The sequence below is a fragment of the Mus caroli genome, unplaced genomic scaffold, assembly GCF_978045245.1.
Source record: "Mus caroli unplaced genomic scaffold, Mus_caroli_1 scaffold_2, whole genome shotgun sequence".
Classification (NCBI taxonomy): Eukaryota; Metazoa; Chordata; class Mammalia; order Rodentia; family Muridae; genus Mus; species Mus caroli.
The window spans coordinates 49314398-49326774 of NW_028227257.1; the positions used below are offsets into that span (position 1 = coordinate 49314398).

The following is a 12377-nucleotide window of genomic DNA, read 5'->3' on the forward strand; positions in this document are numbered from 1 at the left end:
ATTGGTCAATTTATTGGCTCTTGCCTCCAGCTAGATCATAGCCACAGGTGCCTTCACCCCCCCGAATCTTGTAGGTTTGAAGGCTCTTCAGGGTTTTTTTTTGTTTTGTTTTCCCCCCTTAATTACTTTTTAATTCAGTGTATGGTTGTTTCGACCATATGTTTGTGCAGCACCCACAGAGGCCAGAAGGTGTCGAATCCCTTGTAACTAGTCATCATATGGGTGCTGCGAATTAAACCCAGGTTCTATGGAAGAGCAGCCAGTGCCCTTGACCACTAAGCCATCTGTCCAGCCCCATATTTGAAGGATTTAGGACATCTGCTGCACAGGGAATAGCTGGTGCAGGAGTTGAATCTAGAGTCCAAGCAAGGTTGTCCATAAACCAAAGGGCTCATACACCCAGATACGGGGTTCAAAGAGAGTAGAAATTTGCTGAATTTCTTGTAGGACAGAAATTGGGGGCTGACCCCAAGAATTTGGTACAGTGGCTAACAGGGACTGAGGCCGAGTATCTGCCACCCAGCCTTTTGGGCAGGCGGGCCCGCGCTCAGCGACCAAAGGGGTTAAGGCACCGAGTCCCACCCACGTCCAGGATTGGCGGGTCCCGGGGGCGTGGCCGGAGGGCGGGCCCGCGTTTGCCGCAGCCGCTGGTGGGCGGGCCGGGCGCGGGGCGGGAGGGGCCAAGAGCAGAGCCCGGCCGCGCCGCGCGCCCTGTGGGGCGGGCTTCGGGCTGCGCCAGAGAGCGGGACAGCTAGCGCCGGTGTCTGAGCCTCTGCGCCGGACTCTGAGGCAGTGAGTAAGTGATACAGGCCTGCCGGGGTGCCCCTCCAGATTCTCCCTCAGGTCACCATGTCCGCTGCATTGCTCGCTGCTTCTGGCCGGTGGGAAGCTGGGGAGGGGGCGCGTCCCGCTGCTAGGGTACCAGGGAGCTGGGGGGGGGGGGGGATGAGGCCGATGATGTCATGGACGCTTCAACCGGCGCGCGGGGAGGGGGGGGTGGCGGCCGGAGGGGGTGCGGCCCGGATTATGTCACCTCTTCTCTCTGCACCCCGCCCCCCCCCGGGGACCACGCGCGTTGGTGGAGAACCGAGGGAGGTATGGGTGGAATTTCTCCAACCGCAGAGATCTCTGTGGCACCTTTGCAGAGATTTTGTGGCTGGGGTCTATGTGCTAGTGAATGGCGACCCTCCCCCTCCCCACACACACACTCTGACACACACATGCACAGCTGAGGCAGGCTCCTGTGTGAGCGGGTGGGTGGGGGTGTGCTGTCGTACCTTCAGCACTGAAGCACTGGCTTCATCAGAGCCAGGATCTAGGGGATGGGCCTCTTCCCCTGCAGGTGCCCACATTTCCAAGGGAAGATGAATCTCCCCTCACACATCCCAACCAAGAAGTTCTGCTCCCTGAATCCCTTCCCTTAATCCTTCCTGGAAGCTTCTCCTTGTTTCTATGTCTGCATTCATTACCTATTGACATTGCTCATATCCAACATCCCCACAAGTATTGGCCTTGCATTTTCATGATGCCGGGGGTCCAGAGACCCCTGGGGTAACACAGGCTTCCAATGGGGAAGTCTCACAGTAATCTCCCTGGGTCATCCTGAGCTAAGTGCTCCAAGACCCCTTGGGTACCAAGGATGCTATGCTGAGGAGTATTTGGACTGGTTCCAGAAGAATGTAGGCTGGGCAGAGAGCTGAGAAGAGGTCATGTGTGGAGTGAAGAGCTGCTTTCAGGAGAAATACAGGGTGGATATCAAGAGAGGCCTTAGAGACTCTGCTACAAACTCTACTTGGTTGTGGGTGCCAAAAAGAATACCATGGATTTTACACATAATCCGTTTCCTTTTTAAAAATTGCTGTAAGGTAGGTGTGAGAATCTGAGGTGGAACAGTCTGCTTGAGGTTCTGTAGCTGAGCTGTGATTTACACCTGGAGCTGATGCTGCAGGAATTCTAAGGCCCTTGACCCTGCTCAGGGAAGGGTTTAGTCCATTTGGCCCCTCTGACTGCTAGTATTGTAATGTCACAGGCACTGAGGGTTGATAGAACAGAAATGGAGGCAGGCTCAGGCAACAGGCTATCATCCCAGAGTGATGCTGTTCAACTGCCCTTGCAGATCACACTGCCACCTAGGGCAGTCCTCAAGCCTGTCTCAGAGAGGGCTCTCAGCCCTCCTCTCCCGGCAGTTTCTACTTGCCAGGGAAATAGATTCTACTCCTTGTCCTTCCAACTCTACCAAGGTTTTGAGGAAAGAATTTGCAGGAGCCCGAGGTTGGAAGAGGCAAGGGGCAGGGAGTGGCTATAAGATGTTGACGCTGGCAGGTTAGAACTGTGGCAAGGAACTCTGTGGGAATTGCTTATGGGTTGACTGCAAAGCTGTCCTCACATAGAACCTCAGGACAATGTCTAGGACCCCAAGAACCTGAGAAGGTTCAACTGAAGCAGAGTGATGCAGAGTGACATGTGACCCCCTCCACACTCTGGTTCTTTGGCACTCAGAAAGGGTGTGCACTTCGCAGTTTATAAAGATCTTCCCAAACACTCACTATGTTACCCCTGTCACTCAGTCAACATGCTCACTCCTGGAGTTCGCTCCTTCCTCTGCAGCCTCTGGTGCAGTTCCCTTGCTAGTGTTCTGCCTTGTTCCCCTGGAGGTGCCTGCCTTCAGTGTTGCTATCTAATTTTTAATTCCTATCAAAATGTTGTTTGGATTTTGGGGAAATGTATGTGTGTGCGCACACAGAGAGATCACGGGTGTTCTGCTCTGCCCCTGCCTGCTTCATTCCCTCGAGAGTCTCTCACTGAAGCCAGAGCTAGGCTGGCAGCAAGCAACTCTCTGAGATCCTCCAGTCTCAGCCCTCCATAGCGCTGTGGTTACAGGCACCAGCGTCACTGGCTTTTTAGGTGGCTTCTGGGGATTCAGACTCAGGTAACCATGCTCGTGCAGCAGGCAGTCTTACTGAGCCATCTCCCCAGACTGTTGATTAATTATTCTATTTTCCGCTGTTTGGTTTTGGAGGCACAATCTCATGCAGCCTAGACTAGACTCTACCTCAGTATACGCTACAGGCGGGCCTTGAACTCTTGATGTGTCTTTGCCTGAATGCCACCACATCCAGCTTTCAGGGTTACTTTTAGAAGAGAAAGAAAAGCCTTTGATTCCACACTTCCTTCAGTGCAGGCCTCCTCTGTCCTCTCTTCTCAGCACTTGGCCATCCCTTTGCTTAGTCTGCTTTTGTTTTACACTGCTTTTCTGAAGCCATTTTGACATAGACATCAACGATGTTCTCAGCTGCTAAATTCAGGCCACACTCCTCAACTCTAGTTTTACCTTTTGGAATATTTCTTTTCAACACTGGTAGCTGCCCTTGTGTCCGTCCTTCCTTCCCTCCCTCCCTCCCTCCCTCCCCTCACTTCCTCCCTCCCTCGTTTCTCTCCCTTCCCTCCCTCCCTCCCTTCCTTCTTTCCTTCCTTCCTTCCTTCCTTCCTTCCTTCCTTCCTTCCTTCCTTCCTTCCTTTTCCCTCTTCCTTTGTTTTATTTCTTTGTTTTTTGAGATGGAATTTTACTTGGTTCTCATCATTGCATCAAACTTCTGGACTCAAGCGACCCCCTCAGGTGGCTCAGGCTGCTCGCTGCTGCTCCTGCTTTCTTCCTGCCTGTCTTCTTGTCCTCCTCTGATTTTTTTTTTTTTTTGTACTAGGGATTGAATCTGGGATCTTGGTAGGGATAGTCAACCACTGAGCCTCAGTCTCACTAAGTTACTCAGGATGGCCTTGAACTTGCAATCCTTTTGCTTTCAAATCCAGAGTAGCAAGGATTCAGGACCCGTGCTTCCAGTCTGGTTAGTGCCCCTGTTTTGAATCCCCCTCCCATTTTGGCTGTCAGGGCACAGCTTCTCTTGGACTTCTTGTTGCTCTCCCAGACTTATGGGGGCTCTACCGCCCTTGCTCCATGCTAGGCCCACCCACGCCACTCTCGGATGCTAACAATCAGTCTTCCACCCTGGAAGAGGTATCTTTGGTCTTCTCCCAGGCAATCTCTGCCTGTCATGTTAATGATGTCACACCCACAGCAGCGCCCTAGCCTCTTCTCGTGCGTGCGTGTTCTCTCCACCTGAGCTCCAGCTGCATGAGGATTACAGACAGGTCTTCCTATAACCATGCCCAGGCTTCTCTGTTGGCTCCAAGCCGCAGCAGGCTATCCAACCTTCACTCTGCCAGTCTCTGGACCCCCAGAGTGGAGATAGCAGGAGCTAGGGGAAGGAAAAAAAAAATCTGAGGGCACAGAATGCCAAGAGGCCTCTCCTTGGGCGGTATACCTGTCACCTGTGCATCCTGCACTTAGGAGCTTTCTTAGGTGTTTGTGCCCAAGACTAGTGCAAGCCTACGTGTGGGCACAAACTGTCCTAAAGGAGGAGGGGTGGCATCTGTGCTGTTCTCCACATCTGTGGGGATGTGCACGGAACGGATTTCTACAATAGCAACGACCAGCTTGCTAGTGAACTTACCCAGAGCCAGATGTATCGTGTGGCCAGGAGAAATTAAAGGGTATGTGTGTTGGCAGCCTCCCAGGTTTGGGGCCTGACAGGAAGGACACAACATTAGAATTGGGCATCACAAGTAGAAGGAGGTTTGCAGAGCATTCACGGGGATGCTGCATGGACCCAACTTTGATAGGGAAGAAAGGTGCCCTGCTTGGTGTCTGAGGCTATCAGGCCTGAAGAGCACTCTTCTTTCATAATTGGTATTCTTTGAGCTTCAGGCCAGTGGCAGGGGCTTGCCTGATGTCCCTACCTACCGATATTATACAGATCTCTAGGGCAGGTGTTCCAAGGAGCTAACTTGAGACAAAAGAACCAGGAAGCAAATTAGGCGGCTTTGAGCTCCTGTAATCTGAGGCCTTGCTCTCCCTTCTGTGGGACAGCTTTGAAAGCACACCCAACAGAATTGGCTCAACGAACTTCATGGTCACCTGAACGGGGTCAAGGTCCAAAGGGGCGTGTGTATGTGGAGAAATGGCTAATCCAAGAACTCTTCCTGGTGGTACTGCATTCTTAGCAGGGTTCAGCAGGCATGGCATCCTCAGGGGTCACCACTGGTTGCACAAGCCCCGCCCCTCCTTCACCCACTTGTGGGAAAAGCCAGGAGGAAGGAGCTGGCTGCTGGTGTTCTAGTGCGCGGCCCTGCCCCAGCCTCTGCCAGCTTCGGGACTTTTGTAAAGTACTGATCTCAGAGAGTGGGGCACTCTGGGGCCAAGCCCCCATGAGGCCAAGTTAGGAAAACCTCTGGGAAAGCTCTCTTGCTACCTGCTGCAGCTATAGCCCGTGTGCCTTGGTCTGCAGAACCATGACTGCTCCCACCCGCGACCTTGGCGCAGGCTGAAGCGGCAGCTCCGCCCATCCAACTCCAAGACCCGGGTTCTTTCGTTCGCCTGCTGCCTCTGCGGCAGCACGGTTTTTTAATTCCTCCCATTTCACAGAGGAGAAAACTGTAGTACGGGATGGCTTGGTTGGCTAGTCCAAAGTCGCGCAGCTGGTTAGGGCCGAGCCTGGATTTCGAGAAAGAGCCATATGGCCCCTGCAGACCTGGCCTCGGAGGGTCCCAAGCTTGAGGACCCGCCGGCCCCCCACCTCTTTGGAAAGGTAAGAAGAGAAGTCTACCCTGTAGTCGGCTTTCACCTTGATCATTTACCAATTTGGTTCAGGGGGCTGGGAAAGACCCGAGCTGTCAGCTTTTTTTTTTTTTTGTATAAGGGTTATTTTGTCTCTCCTTTAACCTCTGAGGTCCCCTGTTGGATCCAGGCACTGCTTTTCTCAACCAGTCCAATCCCCCCAGCCCATGAAACTGAAATATAAGAGTCATGACCCAGGATAAATTTAATGAAAACTAAAGTCTGGGAGTTGCAGCACAGTTAAGAGGATTGCTGGGTTTGGAGCGGGGTTAAGGAGTGAGCCCAGCTCAGAGGGTATGTGTACCTTCATCTTGGAGGCCTGGTAACTCTGGTGTCCATTGTAAGGAACACAAAGAGACAAAGTGGGGCCCCGGTTGACTTGCTTGGGGGTGGAGGTGGGATAGATTCTGACCTCTCTACCTTCGTTTGTGCCTACAGTGCCCTTCTGGCTTAATCATGGCGAAGCTGGAGACGTTACCTGTGCGCACTGATCCAGGGAGGGATCCTCTCCTGGCCTTTGCCCCCCGGCCTTCTGAGCTTGGACCCCCAGATCCCCGCCTGACTATGGGCAGTGTGGGTAGTGGGGTGACCCATGCTCAGGAGTTTCCTATGAAAAGCGTGGGCACTCGAACAGGGGGTGGGGGCAACCAAGGCAGTTTCCCTGGTCCAAGAAGCAGTGGTAGCGGGGCCAGCAGGGAGAGACCTGGTCGCTACCCATCAGAGGACAAGGTTCTCGCCAACTCTCTCTACCTCAATGGCGAGCTGCGGGGCAGTGACCACACAGATGTCTGTGGTAATGTGGTGGGCAGCAGTGGGGGCAGCAGCAGCAGTGGGGGCAGCGACAAGGCTCCACCCCAGTATCGCGAACCCAATCACCCACCCAAGCTCCTGACCACCTCTGGCAAGCTAGACCAGGTTAGTCCCCAGGACCAGGAGAGCCTCATAGTCTTGTTTAGAGTGGGAATTGTTAACCAAGAAAGTAGGTTAAGGTGGGAGCTCTTAGTGGGAACCATGGGCAGCAGGATGGGCACCATCATGGGGAACCCTGGAGTGTAACCCTGGGGCTACTGTCTCACTTGTGGATTCAGGACAGAGATGGTTTATGGGAGACTTGAGGTGGAGGCCCAGATGGGGAGATCTAACAGAGGGCAGGAGGTGGTTCTTGAACAAGTCTTGGGGGTAAAGAAGAGGAGGGGCCAAGGATAAAATCTCAATCTGATGCCTCTAACCTGTTTCCTTTTCTGCAGTGCTCGGAGCCACTAGTTCGGCCATCAGCCTTCAAGCCTGTTGTACCCAAGAACTTTCATTCCATGCAGAACTTGTGTCCTCCACAGACCAATGGGACCCCTGAGGGACGACAGGGCCCCGCAGGCCTCAAAGGCGGACTGGACAAGTCTCGGACCATGACCCCAGCTGGTGGGAGTGGGGGTGGCCTCTCAGACTCAGGCCGGAACTCACTCACAAGCTTGCCCACCTATAGCTCCAGTTATAGCCAGCATCTGGCACCCCTCAGTGCTTCCACCAGCCATATCAACCGTATTGGCACCGCTGGCTATAGTAGTGGCAGCAGCGGTGGGGGGTCAGGCTACCAGGATCTGGGGACCTCTGACAGTGGGCGGGCTTCCAGTAAGAGTGGGTCGTCATCATCCATGGGGCGGTCAGGCCACCTGGGATCCGGGGAGGGTGGAAATGGGGGCCTGCCATTTGCAGCCTGTTCACCACCCTCGCCCAGTGCGCTGATCCAGGAGCTGGAGGAGCGGCTGTGGGAGAAGGAGCAGGAGGTGGCAGCTCTGCGGCGCAGCCTGGAGCAGAGCGAGGCAGCCGTGGCCCAGGTGTTGGAGGAGCGGCAGAAGGCATGGGAGCGGGAGCTGGCCGAGCTCCGGCAGGGCTGCAGTGGGAAGCTGCAGCAGGTGGCCCGCCGTGCCCAGCGTGCCCAGCAGGGCCTACAGCTGCAGGTGCTGCGGTTACAGCAGGACAAGAAACAGCTGCAGGAGGAGGCGGCCCAGCTGATAAGGCAGCGGGAAGAGCTCGAGGACAAGGTGGCCGTCTGTCAGAAGGAGCAGGCCGACTTCCTGCCCCGGATGGAGGAAACTAAGTGGGAGGTGCGGGCTGGGGAGCTTAGGTGTCCCCTCTCTGACTCCCTTTCATCTTTTCTGCCCCTGGAGATTCCAGACTTACTCCTGTGTAGGGCGGGGGCGGGGGTGGGATACGAAAGGCGTTGGACCAATTCAATTCAGAGTAACTGAGAACAGAGGCTGCCCCCGGGCTCTAGAGATGAGCCTGGCAGGGAGCCCCACTGTGAGTGCTTAGTGCCTTTGGAGATAGATCTGGGAGCTGGGTAGTGATGAGCCTTTACTACCTCGGCTGTGCCTTTACCCCGGCTTCTGCTTCCGCCTGCCCCTGTCCAGGTGTGCCAGAAGGCCGGTGAGATTTCCCTCCTGAAGCAACAACTGAAGGACTCTCAGGCCGATGTGTCGCAGAAGTTGAGTGAAATCGTGGGGCTGCGCTCACAGCTTCGGGAGGGTAGGGCCTCGCTCCGGGAGAAGGAGGAGCAGCTGCTCAGCTTGAGGGACTCCTTCGGCAGCAAACAGGCCAGCCTGGAGCTGAGTGAAGGCGAGCTGCCCCCTGCCTGCCTCAAGCCTGCGCTGACCCCCGTGGACCTGGTCGAGCCACAGGAGGCGCTGGCCTCCTGTGAGAGTGACGAGGCCAAGATGCGCCGGCAGGCTGGCGTGGCGGCTGCCGCTTCCCTGGTTTCTGTTGATGGGGAGGTGGAGGCTGGAGGAGAGGGTGGGACACGGGCCCTACGCAGGGAGGTGGGGAGACTGCAGGCTGAGCTGGCTGCTGAGCGGCGCGCCCGTGAGCGCCAGGGTGCCAGCTTTGCGGAGGAGCGCCGGGTGTGGTTGGAGGAGAAGGAGAAGGTCATTGAGTATCAGAAACAGCTCCAGCTGAGTTACGTGGAGATGTATCAGCGCAACCAGCAGCTGGAGCGGCGACTTCGGGAGCGTGGGGCAGCAGGGGGGTCCAGCACGCCTACTCCCCAACATGGAGAGGAAAAGAAAGCCTGGACCCCCTCCCGCCTGGAGCGCATCGAGTCCACTGAAATCTGATTCTCTATCTACGTGCACAACCTTCTGACATGTGCCCTGTCTGAAGGTCGGAGTCACCAATGTCCCCTTCCATTCATCTCCCTTCCCCACGTGTGCTGCACATCCCCAGACCAAAGAGGTTCTCGAAGCAGCTGTGACCAGCCCCCCCCCCCCACCTTGTCCCCCGTCCATGCAGCTCCAGCACTGCCTTTGTGGGTGACCACTCCAGCCCCCCTGCCAAGGAGAGCATGGGAGAGGGCAGAGTGCAATGGGGTGAGGTCCCAGGCGCATGGAGCAAGGCTCCCTTTCTGGGGAAGCCTCGTGTTGGAGATAGAGGCAGCAGGCTTGCATTGCCAGGGAGTACCCCAGCTCCTTTCCCTTCTTGGGCTGCTACCACCGTCTGTCCAGTGCTACTGTCTGTGCCCTCCTAGGCCACACAGCCTGAGGGATCTTGCATGGGTCTGCCTGTGTCGACAGACCCTAGGCTCCCAGTCTCTCTCTTTCATGTGCTCTTCTCCTTCCCCAGGCAGATTGGCAGGGGAAGTGGGAGCAGATGGCCTGCCTGTGGTTGAGAGGGCTACCTGCCCGACCCCTCCCCCACCAAGGTATTTTGGACTCCAGCCTCAGAGCCTGGACTAGTCCTGAGCATGTGTCCCTCTGTGTATAGTGAGGGAAGTGAGAGCAGAGGCTGGAAACTCAATCCCAAGGGGAGATCTGCCTTCCTACCCTCGGGAAGGGTCACCTAGAGGCTTCTCAGCCCCACCCTCACCCTCTGGCCAGGATCTTACAAGGCTACATCCCCTGCTGCTTGGTTGATCCCCCAACCCAGGGTCACTGCTCAGTTCTGCTTATAGCTATACCTGCCTCTTAGGTCTTCTGTTTGCACCATTTCTGAGGTCAGATGGATGGATGTTTGATGTCTTCCTGTGTTTTCCCTCGATCTCTCCCCTTGGCCTCCTTTTGCGCTCACATCTTCCCAGGCTGCCTTTTCTTCCAAGTCTCACCTTTCCTCCCAGCAGAAAGCTCTGCTTGGCTTTTGGTGCACTGCTCATCCCCAGCTCCACTGGCCCAAGTCTGAGCCTGGGGCCCTTGTTTTGAGGGGCCAGTCCGAGTTGGATGGGACTGCCCCAGAGGAACAAGGCTAATGTGTGTGTGTGTGTGTGTGTGTGTGTGAGAGAGAGAGAGAGAGAGAGAGAGAGAGAGAGAGAGAGAGAGAGAGAGAGAGAGGACTACTGACCCTTGGGTTGCTTGCCAGACTCTTGAGTTGGCTCATTTGTCCTGGCAGGGTTGGCTGGTATGGTCATCAGTATGGGACGTGACAGTCAATGTCACTTCCTTCTCTAGGATCTCTCAGATTCTATCTCCCCAAGACAGGCAGGGAAATTCTAATTTCTCTTTTAAGAAAGTAAATTTCCACTTCACCAGCAATAACAATCAGAGGAGACTTGGCCCTCAGTCCTTGTATTTCTCTTTTTCACTCTCTCTTCCACCCCAAGATGGAATCTTGGGGACAGGATGGAGAGGGTTGGTAACTACTGTGAGCAAGTCCCCCAAGCCCTGACCAGCCTCCTCCCATGACTGGTGACTGTTTAACAAGCTGTGCATCCCCCACAAAAATAGGAGTGCCCTATTTGTAGTCTCCACCTCTCTGCACAGCCCTTCTGGGTGGTCCTCAGCAGGGTTTTGACCTTGATTGGCGGCTACTCTGGCAACCACTGCCCATTCTTCTAATCCCTCACGACACCTGATCCAGACCCTGAGCCTGGTCCACAGGGACTGGGAAAAGGCATTAACACAAAACAAAAGAGATTCGGGGAGAGAAAAATATGAACAGCTTTGGAATGTCCAACTGCAAAATAAATTATATATAAATATATAAATATATAAATATATATATCTACCATATGTGATGGAAAGAGTTTTCATTTTTCCTTTCCCAAAGAAATAAAATGGAGAAAGCCTCTTGGATGGCAATTCCGTGGCCAGCCTGTATCTTTGCAAGTACGGGAGGTAAGGGGGGGGGTGCAGGCAAAGCTGGAACAGATATTTCTTCAGAGGAGGCATGGGACCAGAGTTACTCATTGTACTATGCAAGGAGATTGGCTCAAAGCCCAAGTCTTCCATACTTGTCCAGGAGTTGTGGTTCCACCTTTCCTACCAATGGGGGTGTTCTCTCTTCAGTTCAGGCTGTTAGCAGTGTTACCAGCTGACTAGCTCAGGCGCCATACACTAGGCTGCTATCCAGAAGGCAGGTGATATGGACAGCTAGGCACAGTCTGCAGTCACTTGAACACTCCAGTGATTAGCATGGAATCACAAGAATGGGTTTTCAATTAATGACAAAAGACCCAGGTATGCTGTAAAATGGTGATCCGTCGTCCTTTACAGGGTTTCCTGCAGTTCTCCCCACAAAGCCTCACAACAACAACAACAACGGAGTGTTCAGTAAACATCATATCTAACCACTTTTAAAACATGGTTTATTTTCCCTTCACCCAACAAGTCCAGTAATAGGTATCACAGATATTAGCTCTCTGTGGGTCCAAAGCAGTGGTTCTCAATGTGTGGGTTTTGACCCCCATGGGTTTGACCCCTTTGGGGTCAAACAACCTTTTCACAGGGGTTGCATATTGGATATCCTGCTATCATATATTTGCATTAAGATTCCCAACAGTAGCAAAATTACAGTTGTGAAGAAGTGACAAAAAAATAATGTTATGGTTGGTGGTCACTACAACATGAGGAACTGTGTTAAAGGGCCACAGCATTAGAAAGGTTGAGAACCAATGAGCTAGAGTCTAGATTTTTTCATCCTTACTCATCCACCCAACCTGTCTCCTCTTTACCCCAAGCATCCCAGCTCTTTGATAAGATTGATTTGCACCAGTTCATCGTGGTATTGGAGGTTTTCCTGAGGCTGGGTGTGGTAGCACACACCTGTAATCCCAGTTCTCAGGAGGCAGAGACAGGCAGATCTTTGAGTTTGAGGCCAACCTGGTCTACAGAGTGAATTCCAGAACAGCTACTCAGTCAGACACTGTCTCAAACAAACAAACAAGCCTATAAAAATTATACAGATACTTTAAAAAGAAAAAAAGTTTTTCTGGGTGTTGGGGAAATGGCTCAAACAATAAAGTGCCTGCCATACAGGTGTGTAAACCTGAATTTGTATCAGCGACAACAATATAAGAGCAGGCCCTGAAGCCTGTTCTGTCTGTAACCCCGCACAGGAGCCACTAGGTCTGTCACTAACCATCCAGTCAGAATCTGTGCGCTCCAGTTACAGTGATGGACACTGTCTCAAAAAGTAAGGTAGACAGTGATTGAGGAAGTCGCCTGATGGTGACCTCTGGCCTCCATATGCGCAAACCAAGAAAGTCCTAGGAGCATGCAATAACTCTTCCTTTCCAGTACAGTTGACTAGAGGTGGGCTACAAGCTCCTCCCACTTCGTGGGAGACTAAGAAACAGCATTTTGCAAAGAGAAACTAGATTGCTATGGCTGCCCAGGAGCAGTCAAAGTTTGTCCCCTGGGGGTGGGACTTTTCACTCTGGGTTTATGAGCAGGTTGTAAGCAGGTAAGAGGTCCCCAGTCAGTGAGGGCCATGTTACCAATGGTCT

The 12377-nt window shown here is 53.7% G+C and overlaps 1 protein-coding gene across 4 annotated transcripts; it reads left to right on the plus strand.

Moving 5' to 3' along the window:
• Window positions 1-670: 670 nt before the first annotated feature.
• On the plus strand, window positions 671-10731 carry Lzts3 (leucine zipper tumor suppressor family member 3). 4 transcript variants are annotated; one of them, XM_021156774.3, is made up of 5 exons: window positions 671-796; window positions 5480-5642; window positions 6110-6586; window positions 6919-7773; window positions 8080-10731. In XM_021156774.3, the coding sequence occupies exons 2-5, from the start codon at window positions 5571-5573 to the stop codon at window positions 8776-8778; spliced, it is 2103 nt and encodes a 700-aa protein (XP_021012433.1). In that variant the 5' UTR covers window positions 671-796; window positions 5480-5570; the 3' UTR covers window positions 8779-10731. The 4 variants fall into 4 exon arrangements, with proteins under 4 accessions (XP_021012433.1, XP_021012435.1, XP_021012436.1 ...); XM_021156776.3 differs by having other exon boundaries at window positions 6919-7710; XM_021156777.3 differs by having other exon boundaries at window positions 6110-6244.
• The last annotated feature ends 1646 nt before the right edge of the window (window positions 10732-12377 follow it).